Genomic DNA, 13,670 nt, shown 5'->3' with positions numbered 1-13,670 from the left:
TTGCATTAGTGTGCAGAATGCTGCCTGCCATCTGGGTAGGGCCCTTCACCAAAGCCCCCTTCTCTCCACACCTGAAGTAGGTAGCCCTTCTGGGCGGGTGTCTCCTAGAGGGATGACAAGGACAATCACATCGACTGGGGCCTCAAAGTGTTTGATGATTCATCATCATGAATCATTGCCTCCCCTTTTCTCCTCCCTCCCCTGCCACGGCAATTGTGAGGACATTTACCCAGATACTTAAGAGGTAGACCCTCTAAGCCCTAGGCCTGATGCCCTGATTTAAGAAATTTTAAGGGTGGAAAGAACCTTGGGCATTCTGTTAAGTACAAAGAAAAGAAAAAGATATAGAATAGCATGACCAGCATGATACTACTGTGTGAAACTAATAATGAAAGAAGTATAAGATGAACTTAGAAAGGAGGCCGTATTTCCAGAAGGGTCCAGGAGAAATGTAGCAACTGCCTCTGAGAAAGGGAACATTTTGGTGATGGTTGGACCGAGACTCATCGCCCTATACATCTTTGTACCTTTTGTGCCACGATCTTACATTTATCTGAACAGTCACTATGCAAAATTAGAATAAATTTCAGAAGTGAGGACTCTGAGGCTCAGAGGAGGGCTGTGGCTACAGCTGGAGATGGTGGCAGGGCTGAGAGAAGGACCCAGGCAGGCGTCCAGGGCTGGTGTGTGCTGTCCACCATTGCGACTGCCAGCCTGCATGGCCATGGGCGTCCTTCGAAGGCCAGTGAGGTCTGCATGGCTCTGGGAGCTGAAAGGGCCCGTTCTTCTTCTCTTGTTGTCCCTGGCATGATCCGCCTGGCGCGCAGTGTGCCACCGATTCCTCAGGAAGTGTTTAGATCCTTCCCCAGGACAGCTATGAGAAGGAATAAACGGACTTGGCCAGTGGTGCCCTTCCAGACTCAGGGCAGGCACAGCCCTGGGTGCTCCCTGGCCACTGGCTGGTGGCAGGTCACCTCACCCGCCGGGAAGGGGAAGGAGGAGGGCTGGGAAGCATCCGGAGAGACCACACTCCCCCCCCCCACCCCGCCTCTTTGAACTCTTTGCCTCCCTTAATTGCCAGTCCATAGAGACCTGGCTGAAAATTAGTTTAAATGCTAAATTGAGTTTGAAACCACTAGTCTCAGCCCCTCTGGAAACGGGACACCATGTAAAAATAGAAACTTTAAATCAACTTGTTTTTCTAAGCTTTATACAGCTTCGCTGTGAGGTTCAGAGTCCTTTGGCAAATGCGCTGCGTTTGAAGAGAATCAGGTGTGCCGGGAGGATTCTTTCAGGATGAAATTGGCTAGTCTTCAGTACAAAAAAAAAAAAAAAAAATCAAGACCACATAAAATAACCCTGAAAAGATGCTTTCCCTGAATTGAATTTAACATCAGGGCAGCCGTCACCCTCTGCTTAGATTTTCGTGCAGTTGAAGGGTTAGCAAACCAAATTCTTTCAGTGGTAGAATCAAATAGTAATTAAAAGCAAATGATCGCCCCGGTTGTTGGAAATGCCAGAGCCTCAGGATCAGACTTGTAAGCAAATGGAATTGATCTTTCTCCAAAATCCTGCACTGATTTAGCCACAGGGCCATAAATCAAAGGGGTTGTCTAAAACCAGACACTTTCCCCAAGCCGTGTATCTCAAATATTGTACCCCTGCACATTCATAGCACATCAGAGGGAGACAGGCACCCAAGTGCTTTTTTAAAAAGTAGCTGAGCACTGAAAATGAAGAAGGTGATACTCATGTGCTTTCTCTCTTGAATTCTGTAGAAATGTCTAGATTGCCAACCGGCCTTTGTTTATGAGGGAGCTTGCCTTCCTGAGCCTTTTCAGAGTCCGTGAGACTTTCTGGTATCTGTGACAGCCGAGAGACTGTGGGCCAGGTGGCCACGGGCAGCGCACTTTTCAGCCCAGGCCCAGGAGATGGCTCTGCCACAGACGAGCCCCTCCTCAGGCATGAGTGTGGTGGGGCTCCCAGTGGCTGGGTCAGTGGGTGTCAAAGGAGCCATGGAAGGTGGGTTGCGGAAGAATTGGCCTTCCTTCTCTTCCCGCCACTGGCAGGAAAGAAGAGGGAATCCCGGAGGTGACAGGAGGTGATAGAGGACTGGGGAGTTCAAGGAGTCATCACTTAAAAAGCCCATCTTACACTGAGGATGAGTCCTAAAGAAAAGTGTGGCCCTGCTGGCCGGGGCTGGGTGTTTACTGTGGAGCAGCAAACGTTGCACATTGTATGAGAAGACGGAGCTGACGATTGGGGTTGGATGATGGGGTCTTGATGCTGAAAGGATTGCCGGTGTGGACCTTTTATTGGGGCCAGGGTATGAAGTGTCAGGCAATTGCTGCACCACGCACCTGCTGGCACGTACTTTTATTGCAGAAACAGTTCATTATACTCCTTGACTCTGGAGTATTTCAGCAGATAAACAGGCATGCAAGGTTGATTTATTTAAGGAGTTTGCAGACCAGGAAATACTTGTTGTCAGGGATAGTGTAAGTGGTAAACAGTTGATCCCTTAAAAGGCAAGAGAGCCCGGAGGACAGAGTGAGAGCCTGGGCATGCCAGAAATCAACCATTCAGAAAGTCTGTAGTAAGCCCGCAGTGTGTAGGGGCGTCTGCTCAGCGCTGCAGGGAGAGTGGAGGAGGGGGATGGGCCAGACCTGATGGGGGCTTTGGATTTCTAGCAGATTTAGTGTGATTATTAAAACGAATCTACTTTAGCTATTGAAATGAATTTAGATTGCTAGAAGTGGAAGAAACAAGTCAAAATGTCAATCAGAAATTTTGTTCTGAAACCATCCTTGAAGTCATTTATTTTAAAGAACTGGCTTCTGAGGGCCCTATCTGGCTGTTGAGTCTGCACATTGCGTGTGTGTGTGTGTGTGTGTGTGTGTGTGTGTGTGTATGCGAGGGGGAGGCAAACTTATCTTTGGTGTGCTTTTCTAATGTTTTATAAACCAGAAAGGTCTTTGTGAACTAACCTTTAGGTTCAAAACTTCTTAGAAAGCCTCTTTCTAGAAAATGAAGAGCTGCTCCCAGGGACCCCCATCCCCCAAGCGCCTCCTCCACTTCTTAACTGCAGGACAGTGTTGAATTGACCATTGTCTCACTAAGTGGTCAGGGGACAAATGCAAAGCCTGAGGAGTCGGCAGCCTAGCTTTCTTGTGTCCTTCCATCATCCTTTCATCCCTCATGGTTCCTGCCAGCTACCTCCAGCCCCTAAAGCTACTGTTTGGGAGACACAGCATGTGTGACCGTGGCTAGTCCACTTACTGCTTCCTGAAAGTGGAATCATCATGACTCATTGAGGTGGTCAAAATGAGCCCAAGTACATCAAGTCCTGGGACCCCAGATCTGAAAAGCACCCTGAGAGGCCCCTTCCACAAGGCAGTCAGCTCTCATCATTTGTGATGAATGCTAGCCTACTCTATTCATTTTGGTAAATAGCCAGTGACAGCATCCTAGCAATTAGTCTGCCACAGGTGAGACTTTTTCATATCTGTCACGCCCCCCCAGGGTCATGGGAAGTAGGAAAAATGGAGAGACGTCTGGTCTTGGCCTCCAAGAACTTGACAGAGTTCTTCTCCAGTGGAATGGAGAGGCCCCAGGAAGGCCGTATGTGTAGGAATACCTACAATAGAAATTGAATCAAATGCATGGAGAATTGCGGTTATGGAAAAAAAAAAAAGTGTTCAGCTTCAGTCATTGGCAGGTTTCTTCCTGAGAAACATGAATGTGTTTTTTATCCCATGGAAGAAAACTGTGAAAGGAAGTTTCCATCATCTGTTCCCATTTCTCCTCCTTGGGCAAAACTTTTAGCCCAAGAAATGTTTTATTCATCCTGCTTCTCTAGTTGATCTGTTCACAGCAAGATGATATCAAGTAATTTCTTCCATTCTGGGAAGACGCTGGAAACAAGTGGATACTGTCACCAAATGTTGTTGAGGAACCAACTCTCCAGAAATAAATGTTGGCTGGGACCGGGAGAAAGCCTGGAGAATCCCTATCAGTCATCAGTCAGAGAAGACCTGTTCCAGGGACCAGAGTCTTTGATAGGGAGACATCTGTTCTTTGCAGGACGTCAGCCTAAGGGGTAACCAGGGGATAGCACTCAGCAAAGCCCCAAGAATAAATTATGTTACAGACTCTACTTTTGGCTTGTAGAATCCTTTTTTTTTTTTTTTTTTTTTTTTTTGGCTTGTAGAATCCTCTGGGCCATGTTATTCTACCTCTCTGTGCCACGGTGCCTCATCTGTAAAGTGTGCCCATGGTCTCTTTGAGAGATCATAAGCTAAGGGGATGATTTACTTGACCTTCCTCAGACTCAAATGTCCCATACATGCAGGCTGTGGTTAGCTGATGTGCAGGAATCAGAATGCACAGTGGGCAAAACCCCACTCTGCCTAGAACATTGCACACTTATGAGGTTGAAGGCCGATTTTTCATTTTTAGAATAGGTTTGATTGTCTTCTTCTAGGAAATGAATTCCATAGGGATCTTTTTTCTCTCCTCCTCCTTCAGAGCTAAAACATTTTATAGTTGGTGTAAAGAGTTGCAACAAGAAAACACATTCTGGTCCCTCTGCTTTAACCTTCAGATCTTCTGTGGACCCTCACTTTGAAGTAGTCCTTTCTACGATTCAGGGAAGGGAGTGGTTTGAAACCCCAATGGTAGAGCCTACAAAAGGACAGCTTCTCAGAGGAGAAAATGGATCGGAGTTGGGGACCAAGAATCATAAAGCACCTGATATTTCAGAGTACACATCGCTTTTCATGTCAAAAAGCTCTTCCCATTTATTTGTTTTGAAAAGCTGCTATTCAAGAAATGCATCCTGAAGAAGAAAAATTTTAGAGCCAATACAGAGTATAGGCCTTAATTTCTGCTTCCACATAATTGTCGCTATGGGTCTTGCAGGTTTTATTCAAGCCAAGGATGATAGGAATAAAGAGCACAAATTAGACTTTTAAAAAAATCTGTCTGTACAACAGAAAGGTTTCCCCCTTATCTAACCATGGCTAAACTTTCCCCTTGATGACGTCATTTGCAGAGAGGCCAAAAATCCCACCCTTGTTTATGACATCTTGGTTTCTTAATGTCTGCTTAAGAGTTGTTATAAAAAGTTACTAGTCCATTCAACAACAAAAACAACCCTATTAAAAAAATGGTGAAAGGACTTGAGTAGACATGTCTCCAGAGAAGATATATACAAAGAGCCCATAAGCATATGTAAAGATGCTCAGTATCACTAATCCTTAAGGAAATGCAAATCAGAACTACAGTAGGACCCTGCACCATACCCATCAGATTGGCTATTATCAAAAAGAGAAAAAAAAAAAAAAACTGTTGGTGAGGATGTGGAGAGATTGGAACCCTGTGCACCATGGGTGGGAATGTAAAGTGTGCAGCTGCTGTGGAAAAAAGGTATGGTGATTCCTCTAAAAGTTAAACATAGAATTACGGTATTATCCGGAAATTTAGCTTCTGAGGGTATGCCCAAAATAATGGAAAGTCAGGTCTTAAATAGATTGTACACCTGTGCTCATAGCATCATTATTCACAGTAGCCAAAAACTGGAGTGTTCATCAACTGATGAATGGATAAACAAAATGTGGCACATTCATACATTGAAATACTATTCAGCCTTAAAATGAAATTCTGACACAAGCTACAATGTGAATAAACCTTGAGGACATTATGCTAAGTGAAATAAGCCTGTCACAAAAAGGACAAATTCTGTATGCTTTCACTTCTATGAGGTGCCTTGAGTAGACAAGCCCATAGAGACAGAAAGTAGAGTAGTGGTTGCCAAGGGCTGCGATTAAAAGAATGAGGGGCTGGTGTTTATTGAGTACAGAGTTTCAATGTGGAAAGATGAAAAAGTTCTAGTAATGGATGGTAGTAATGGTTGCACAAGAGTATGAATGTGCTTAGTGCCACTGAACTGTGCACTTAAAATGGTTAAGATGGTAAGTTTTACATTATGTACATATGTATTTACTTTATATATTTTACCACAATAAAATAAGTAGGAATTTGGTAAGACCAATACCCAAGGGCCAGGTTCCTCTCACTCTGTCCCTCAATTCTCACAGACCCAAATGATGGATGGCAAGCCTTCCTTGCCTGTGGCCTACTTTTCTCCGCTGATAAATGGAAATGCTTCAGCCAGGTCCCCATCTCAAGGCTCAGGCCTCTATGCCATTGACCTTAAAAGCACCACATGAACTCCAGATGCTACCATGGCACGTCTCCGGAGCAGTCTGGGCCTGCAGGCTGTGCCTACCTCTCATCACCAAGCTGGTTCCTGTTCTGATGGAAGAGCATTTGATCCCTGATGTTATGCTGGAGCAGTCTTGTGAGAGCTAAGACCCCTATTCTCCTACCCACCTCCACCCCATCCCAGAAGCTTTCTGGGAGGTTCTTGACTTGATGTTGGTATTTGAGCAGACAAATCTTGTCGGGGAATGAGACTCCTACCTAAGAATGGCCAGCAATGAAGTGGCCACATACGATGTTTTTAAAATTCCCAAATTATAGATCTCAAAGCAGTTTGTGGGGAATGAGACTCTGTGGCAGCCCACTTGATCTTATCATCTACAAACCACAAACAAAGCTGAACAAAGGAAGCCTTCTCTCCCCTAGTTCCAACTCTAGACTCATCTGATGAGCACAGCAACAAGTTAGCAAGCCTGGTGTTCTCTTTGGAGGAGAATGTAGAGGGAATGTAGAGGCATGACGACCGAAAAGCCCTTTCCTGCTCTCCTACCCTCGGAGATCTCCCAGCCCCTAACCAAACAACCGTAGGTCACACTGAGCCACTGCTAGACAAGAAAAGGCATTGGAAATCTGGGTTTCTGACTCCAGGAAGCATATACATAGGCTCCTGGGAGTTCCTGTCAGTGCCCACTCTCAGGCCTGAGGCCACACCAGTGAGCTGCTGCACACCCTGGCCCCCATGGTTAGGGGAGCCCCCGGCCAGTGTCCACGAGCTGCCCTCCTGACTGTGGGCTACAACTGTTACCCTCCCTCCACAGCACTGATCAGATTTGCCTTGTGCTTCTGTTAGCCCAGTTGGCTTTAGCCAAGCTGGTGTGGGAGGAGAATACCAGAAAGGTCATCCCCCAATCCAGGGGCACGCAGCCCACGGCACGCAGGTGTCCCATGGCTTCGGTTGAACACCCAGCAATGGCAGATGCAACCCAGAACCCAGTTGTCTTGTCTTCCAGACTGTAGCGTTTTGAGAGGAGCCCCAAGCTCTCTGGACAAACAGCATTTACATGGCTGGCAGTGTCTGGCCACCTCTACCCTTGGAAGGCTTTCTCAGCCACAGCCCTAGACAGACAGCCCTTGTCCAGAGGCTGTGGTAGTGTTCTCAAGCAGGTGCACAACGAGGCGCCCCTGAAAGAGCTGCAGCTATCTTGCACTAATTAAATGGCTGAAAGCTAAAAAGCAGGAAGCAAATTAAGAGCCCATAGGCCTTCAAACCTCGAGGCGGGCAGACACAAATGGATGACAGGTGTGCAGGCTGGCTTCGCGGAGGCTCTGCTCTTGCCCTCTTGCCAGCCGCCTCCTTTGAAAGGACCCCTGCTCTACTACGCAACTCCCTTTGTCATTCCAGCAATTGGAATGCTGTCCTTTTTTCTCAGTTTTGTGTGTCTCATAATTGTTTTTAAAAGTGAAAAAAAAAAACTAATTGTAAAATACACAGAAGCATTTTCATCCTAACCATTTTAGGCGCCCCAGTGCAGTAGCGTTAAGCACATTCACGTTATTGGGCACCCATCTCCCCCATCCATCTGCAGAACTTTTTCATCTTCCTGAACTGAAGCTGTGTCCTCATTAAACACAAACTCTCCTTCCCCCCTCCCCCAGCCCCTGGTAACCACCATTCTACTTTCTGTCTCTGAATTAGATCACTTTGGGTGCCTCATATAAGTGGGATCATACAGTATTTGTCCTTTGGTGTCTGGCTTATTTCACTGAGCATCGTGTCATCAAGGTTCGTCTGTTGTAGCCTGGGTCAGAGCTTTTCTTTTTTTCAAGATTGAATCATCTTTCACTGTATGGATGGACCACATCTTGTTTCTCCATTTGCCCGTCTATGTGATTGGGTTGTTAGCGTCACCGGGCCGTCTGAATAATACTGCGAGGAACGTGGGTGAACAGCTGTCTCTTCAAGACCCTGGTGTCAGTTCCTTTGTGCAGAAACCAGAGGGGGCACAGAAACTGCTGGATCGTATAGGAGGTCTTTTCCTCAGCAACTGCACCATTTTACATTCCCACAAGCAGAGCACGAGGGTTCCAGCTTCCCCACATCCTTGTCCACACTGTTCTTTTCACATTTTTTTCATACTAGCCATCCCAATGGGTATGATGGGAAGCCAGGCTTGCCAAAGTCAAGTGTCTGGGACATATGATAGGATTCTAAAGAGAGTACACATCACAGCTGAAATATTTAGACACGTCCCTGAAGTCAGCCGAACACATGTGTGTGCTTGTGAGCCCCTCCCTGCACACACACAACACTCTCCCATCTGTGCCCAAGGGCTTGGCTCCAGGTGCCTCTTGGGTGCCCAGGTGACAAGCGATGTCGCCCAGTCCCACTGTGAGCCTGACTTGAAGGAAGTGTGCGTGCACTGCTCTGTCACGAAGACCAAGTTCTCTTGTGTGTTTGTTTCCTGTCTCTAGAACCATGACCATGCCTGCATAGCCTGCCGCATCATCCACAGGTCAGACGAGCACCGCCCGCCCCTCCTGCCCCCCAAGGCTGACCTGACCGTCGGCCTGCATGGCGAGTGGGTGAGCCAGCGCTGCGAGGTGCGGCCCGAAGTCCTCTTCCTCACGCGCCACTTCATCTTCCATGACAACAACAACACCTGGGAAGGGCACTACTACCACTACTCTGACCCCGTCTGCAAGCACCCCACCTTCACCATCTACGCCAAGGGCCGCTACAGCCGGGGCGTGCACTCCTCCAGGGTCATGGGAGGAACGGAGTTTGTGTTCAAAGGTAGGGCTCCCGCCTCAGCAACCAGGGTAACAGCCCAGCGGGTGACAAACGTGAGCGGCTTGGGTACCTTTTTGTCGAGGCAGAGCCTGGAGGAAGGAAAGGGCTTTTATTTTTTTTTTTTTTCCGGTAGAGATGTTGGGTGAGAGACTAGGGAATACTTTCTGCTTTTAGTTCATCATTTACACCGGCCTCTGAGGCTCCCCTCTGCTCAGAATGGGGCCGACAGGGGTGGCTCAGCCTGTGGGCCAAGGTGGGGGAGCGCCCCCCTCCCCACTGTGCAAGGTGTCACATGTGGCCACGGGGTGCGTTACTGCAGATGAAACCTCGCATCTGCATGTTCCTGTCGTGTGCACAGCTGGGGGCAATTTGGAGCTGCCCCTGGGATGACGTCACACATACTTGCTGCATTCAGGGTGCTCTCTTGAGTGGGCAGTAAAGAGGAGATGGTAGTTACATGCCTCAGGGGCTCCGAAGGGTCCTTTCCAGCGCTGAGTTTGTCATGCGCTTGCAAGTTGTCATGCGCTTGGAGGTGGGAAGTTTGGGATTCGTAATGAGGATCAAAGTGAGAAAGGTTAAGGGGTAGAAATTCACCAGGCTGTTACAAGTGAGGGAGGTCTTGTGGCCTCTTTTGAAGCTTATGCATCTTTAAGAGATGGTGTCAGTCACATCACAGACAAATAAAAGAGAGGTGGCGCAGAGACTGGGTGTGACCCCCTGATTCAGGCTATTTAACATGAAATATTTCTGCTGACCCAGATAAGTCCTAGGGCATCTTAGCCCATGCTGCACCCCCCCACCCCCCCGCGCCTTAGCAAGGAAGATTTTTCTCCAGGAAGGATGGACCTTTGCTAGATGTGGCTAAGAGAACAACAATCTCTGACCCCACCCTGGAGCTGTGGCGGCATACATAAAATACGGTCCCCTGGGCTCCTTCAAAAACAGCCCTCTATAAGTGCTGGGGTTTCTATTTAATTACTCGTATTTTACTTGCCTGCAGCCTAATTTATTTTAGATACCTGATATATGGGCCAGTATTAATTTGCCAGACTGCTAAATAACTAGGAAAGGTATTCAACACCAAAGCTACTTAAAAACTTCAAAATGCTTTCATAAAAACAACATTCCAGTTTGTGTTGAATATTTCGTCAATCGCCAAGAGTCATTGTCACCAAAGACAGCTCCTTGGAGATACTCTGTGTGACGGCTTGATGTCACGTCAACATGCAGTCAGCTGCAGCATTTCTACGCCAAATGTGGTCTGCCTGCAGTGTGTTTGGCGTCATGACCCTTCAGATCGACATGTTGAACTCTCTCCACTGGGGGACGCTTTTAGGCAAGCTGCGGCAGGGGGGTGGCTGGGCGTGGTGGGGTTTAGAGCAGATGGCCAGCGCAGCGGGAGTGCTTTCTGCACCACACGCCACCCCGAGAGTCACCGACCTGTCCTCTCTCCTTCGCAGTGAACCACATGAAGGTCACCCCCATGGATGCGGCCACAGCCTCGCTCCTCAACGTCTTTAACGGGAATGAGTGTGGAGCTGAGGGCTCCTGGCAGGTGGGCGTCCAGCAGGACGTGACACACACCAATGGCTGCGTGGCGCTGGGGATCAAACTACCTCACACGGAATACGAGATCTTCAAAATGGAGCAGGATGCCCGTGGCCGCTATCTGCTGTTCAACGGCCAGAGGCCCAGCGATGGGTCTAGTCCAGACAGGCCCGAGAAGAGAGCCACCTCCTACCAGATGCCCTTAGTGCAGTGTGCGTCCTCTGTGCCCAGAGCTGAGGACTTCTCCGAGAACTACCGGGGTCACCAGTATGGGAGCTGGGCGCCTGGAAGGAGCGCTTGTCCCCTGCTCCTTGCTGTACTCCCCGGCCTTTTGACTCTACTGCACTGGAATGTCCTCAGATAGAAGTTTTTAAGAAGCTCTATTTTTCCAGACCAGGATTCCTTATAATTTACAGATTTACCAAAAGAAAGGACACTATTTCTTGTGATGCACTTGAATGCCCCAGAACTGAGGCTCCTTTTCTGCTGCCTGGCCCCCTCCCTCTCAGCCTGAGTCCTGAGCAGTGCTGTTTGAAGTTTATGCTTTGAACTCTGTCCAGTGGGATCCCAGGCCTGGGCGCCTTCTCAAGGGTAATTGCACTTTAAGACCGCAGAGAGTGTCGAGCTAGTGTGTTTGGTAGAGGGGGCAGGGTGACAACGAAGTCCTCTTCTTTTCTTCCTCATAATTATTATTATATTTCTGAGTTAAACTTAGATGAGTATCAAGCTCCAGCTTTTCCTGCCACTGTATCGCGGTTGCTTCCTGTCCTCCCTTGAAACTGTTTTGCAACCTGGAATCCAATGCAGAGTTGGTTTGGGACTGCAATCAAGACACCTCTTATTAATAAAGAAAAGACTTGAGTGTAGATATGTATATAGGGAAAGACACAGGGTTTAGCTTAACCATCCTGACAGCCTTTATGCAAAAAAAAAAAAAAAAAAAAAAAAAAGGAATCCAAGTTTTCAAATGTTGAGTGGAAAAACATCTGTAATTAAAGTTTTAACGTAATTTAAACTATCGTTGTTTTAACTTATGGGGGGAGGAGACTTGGTTATGTGCTGGTTTCTGGCTGGTTGCGGAATGCACGCTGCTTTACTGCTGCTCAGTTGACAAGGGTAGTCAAGCAAATATCAAAAGCAAGACAGGCAGGCCCAGCAATGTACGGGGTGGTGACAGTGTGTCATGTGCCACCCGAATGATAAAAAGTGCCTGTTCATTCCACACTTTCCTCCCCGTGGAACCCTCGTCCTCGCTCATGCTGTATCTGGCTGGGGTGAGTAGATGGAACCTCACCTGGCCATCTCTGCTACCCTCAAAGATGACTATTCAGAGACCATGCTTTGCTGTTCGGGGGCCGGGATGTTCAGAGGGCGTGCCATGGGGGCGTCCTCACCAGGCCTGCACTAGATACTCGATGTGTGTGCAACCCAGGCTTTGGGTAAAGCCCCCATATCATTGGATGTGCCAGCTTGAGTTGGTTTCTGCTCTGCTGTTGTTGCCTTTGCTCTGTGACCGCAGAAGGTCTCAGGGTCACCTTCTAGAGCGCCTGTGAGCTTCTCTCTATCTCAGACACTGGGAGGATGCATGAGGCATGTCTACCCATTACTTTGGATTATTACAGATGGTGCTATCTGAACACCAAGTGCTGTTGCCAATAGAGACCGACGGAGGGAAATAGCAAGGCATCCAAAGCCTGGATGGAATCAGGAGTGAGCATGGAAACCGTGATCAAGGTCGAGAGTCATACTTGTATTTAAAAATTAACTTTATGAAATGCTGTAGCATTCAGTGTGGTGATAAGTTATAAGGATAGCATGGAGTACCAAAGCGCTTTATCTTTAGAATATATTTTAAGTTGTGGTGCATACTGAGGGGGTTTATTCAAATGAAAATACTAACTTAATGTCTGCCAAGTTTAATAAAGATGTCAAAAGTACTCCCACAGAATACATTTTACCTGTGGATCTATTTAATCAATACTAATGCTATCTTTAAAGGATATAATAAAATTATGTGAAAAACTATGTTCACTGCTAAAGAATACCTCAGTGATTTGCCATAAAAGTGATAGATTTATAGCCATTGAATTCACAGGCACTCACCTAGACTTAGCTACTCACACTTTTAAAAAGTACACTACGTACACACACACACACACACACACACACACACGTATATCCAAATATGTAGATATTAACATGTATGTAATGTATGTGTTTATGTCTTAGAGATAACACGATATTCGTGGGGTCATAGCACTTCCTGATCCACTATACATCACTACAGAGAATGGCTGGTATAATTTACTCACAAATTATCCACACCGATATATGCCTGTTGCTTGCTGTATCACCCACGTGTATCACATCTTGTCTTGGTTATGTCATGTTAATGCAAATAAGAGTCAGTAAGTTAATAGCAGATAGTTCCACTTGTAAAAACTGGGTTTGGTGAAAGAAGTAAGTAAATAAAAGATGGCTCTTCTAGACTTCCCTGTCCTGGAACTAGACTTCCCTGGCCTGGAACTAGACTTCCTGTTTTCCTGGGTAGTAGGCTGATGATGGTCAGGGTCAGAAAGTTGTTCCTTGGGTGAACCTTGTAAAATCCAGGTGGACCCTGGAGTCAGAAAGGAGTTTCCTGGAGCCCCCATCACTCAGTGTGGAATAAAGGTAATTTGTGCAGACATGACAAATCTGGTCATCTGCTTAGGTGCCCAGTGTCTGTGACATCCAGGTGATGTCCATCCTGCCATCCTGAACAGTCCACCAGGGGGTCCGGTGCTGTGGCAGCCCACTAGTGTAACTCTTAGCAGTGCCCAGTCCCCGGGATCCCTGCAAGAGGAGCTGAGGGTCAGGGCATCCTCCACAGGGCTTTACACACATCTTGTAAAACAACTGGAACATAAGACCTGTGGTTCCTGGTTGAAGGGAAAGCTTTCACAATAATAGAAGAGCCATTCTCCATCCCACCAACTCTTTAAATATATCTTGAACGCAAAGATTATGTTAAGTAGTCCACACACATATTGCAATATTATATTTTAAAATGGTATCCCCGCCATCCCTATAAGACTTAAATCAGGCACGTAGCAATGGAGTGCCAAAACCA

The 13,670-nt window shown here is 47.2% G+C and overlaps 1 protein-coding gene across 1 annotated transcript in view; it reads left to right on the top strand.

Moving 5' to 3' along the window:
- The window catches only part of APCDD1 (APC down-regulated 1), a 31,455-nt gene extending 18,869 nt beyond the window's left edge, over positions 1 to 12,586 (top strand). Inside the window, exons 4-5 of the mRNA XM_077899946.1 lie at positions 8,695 to 9,016; positions 10,474 to 12,586. Coding sequence (XP_077756072.1) covers positions 8,695 to 9,016; positions 10,474 to 10,925 — 774 coding nt within the window. The 3' untranslated portion in view covers positions 10,926 to 12,586. The remainder of the gene's footprint in view (positions 1 to 8,694; positions 9,017 to 10,473) is intronic.
- The last annotated feature ends 1,084 nt before the right edge of the window (positions 12,587 to 13,670 follow it).

Source organism: Canis aureus, chromosome 6 (genome assembly GCF_053574225.1).
Source record: "Canis aureus isolate CA01 chromosome 6, VMU_Caureus_v.1.0, whole genome shotgun sequence".
Taxonomy (NCBI): Eukaryota; Metazoa; Chordata; class Mammalia; order Carnivora; family Canidae; genus Canis; species Canis aureus.
This window is presented reverse-complemented; position numbering and strand designations above follow the sequence as displayed.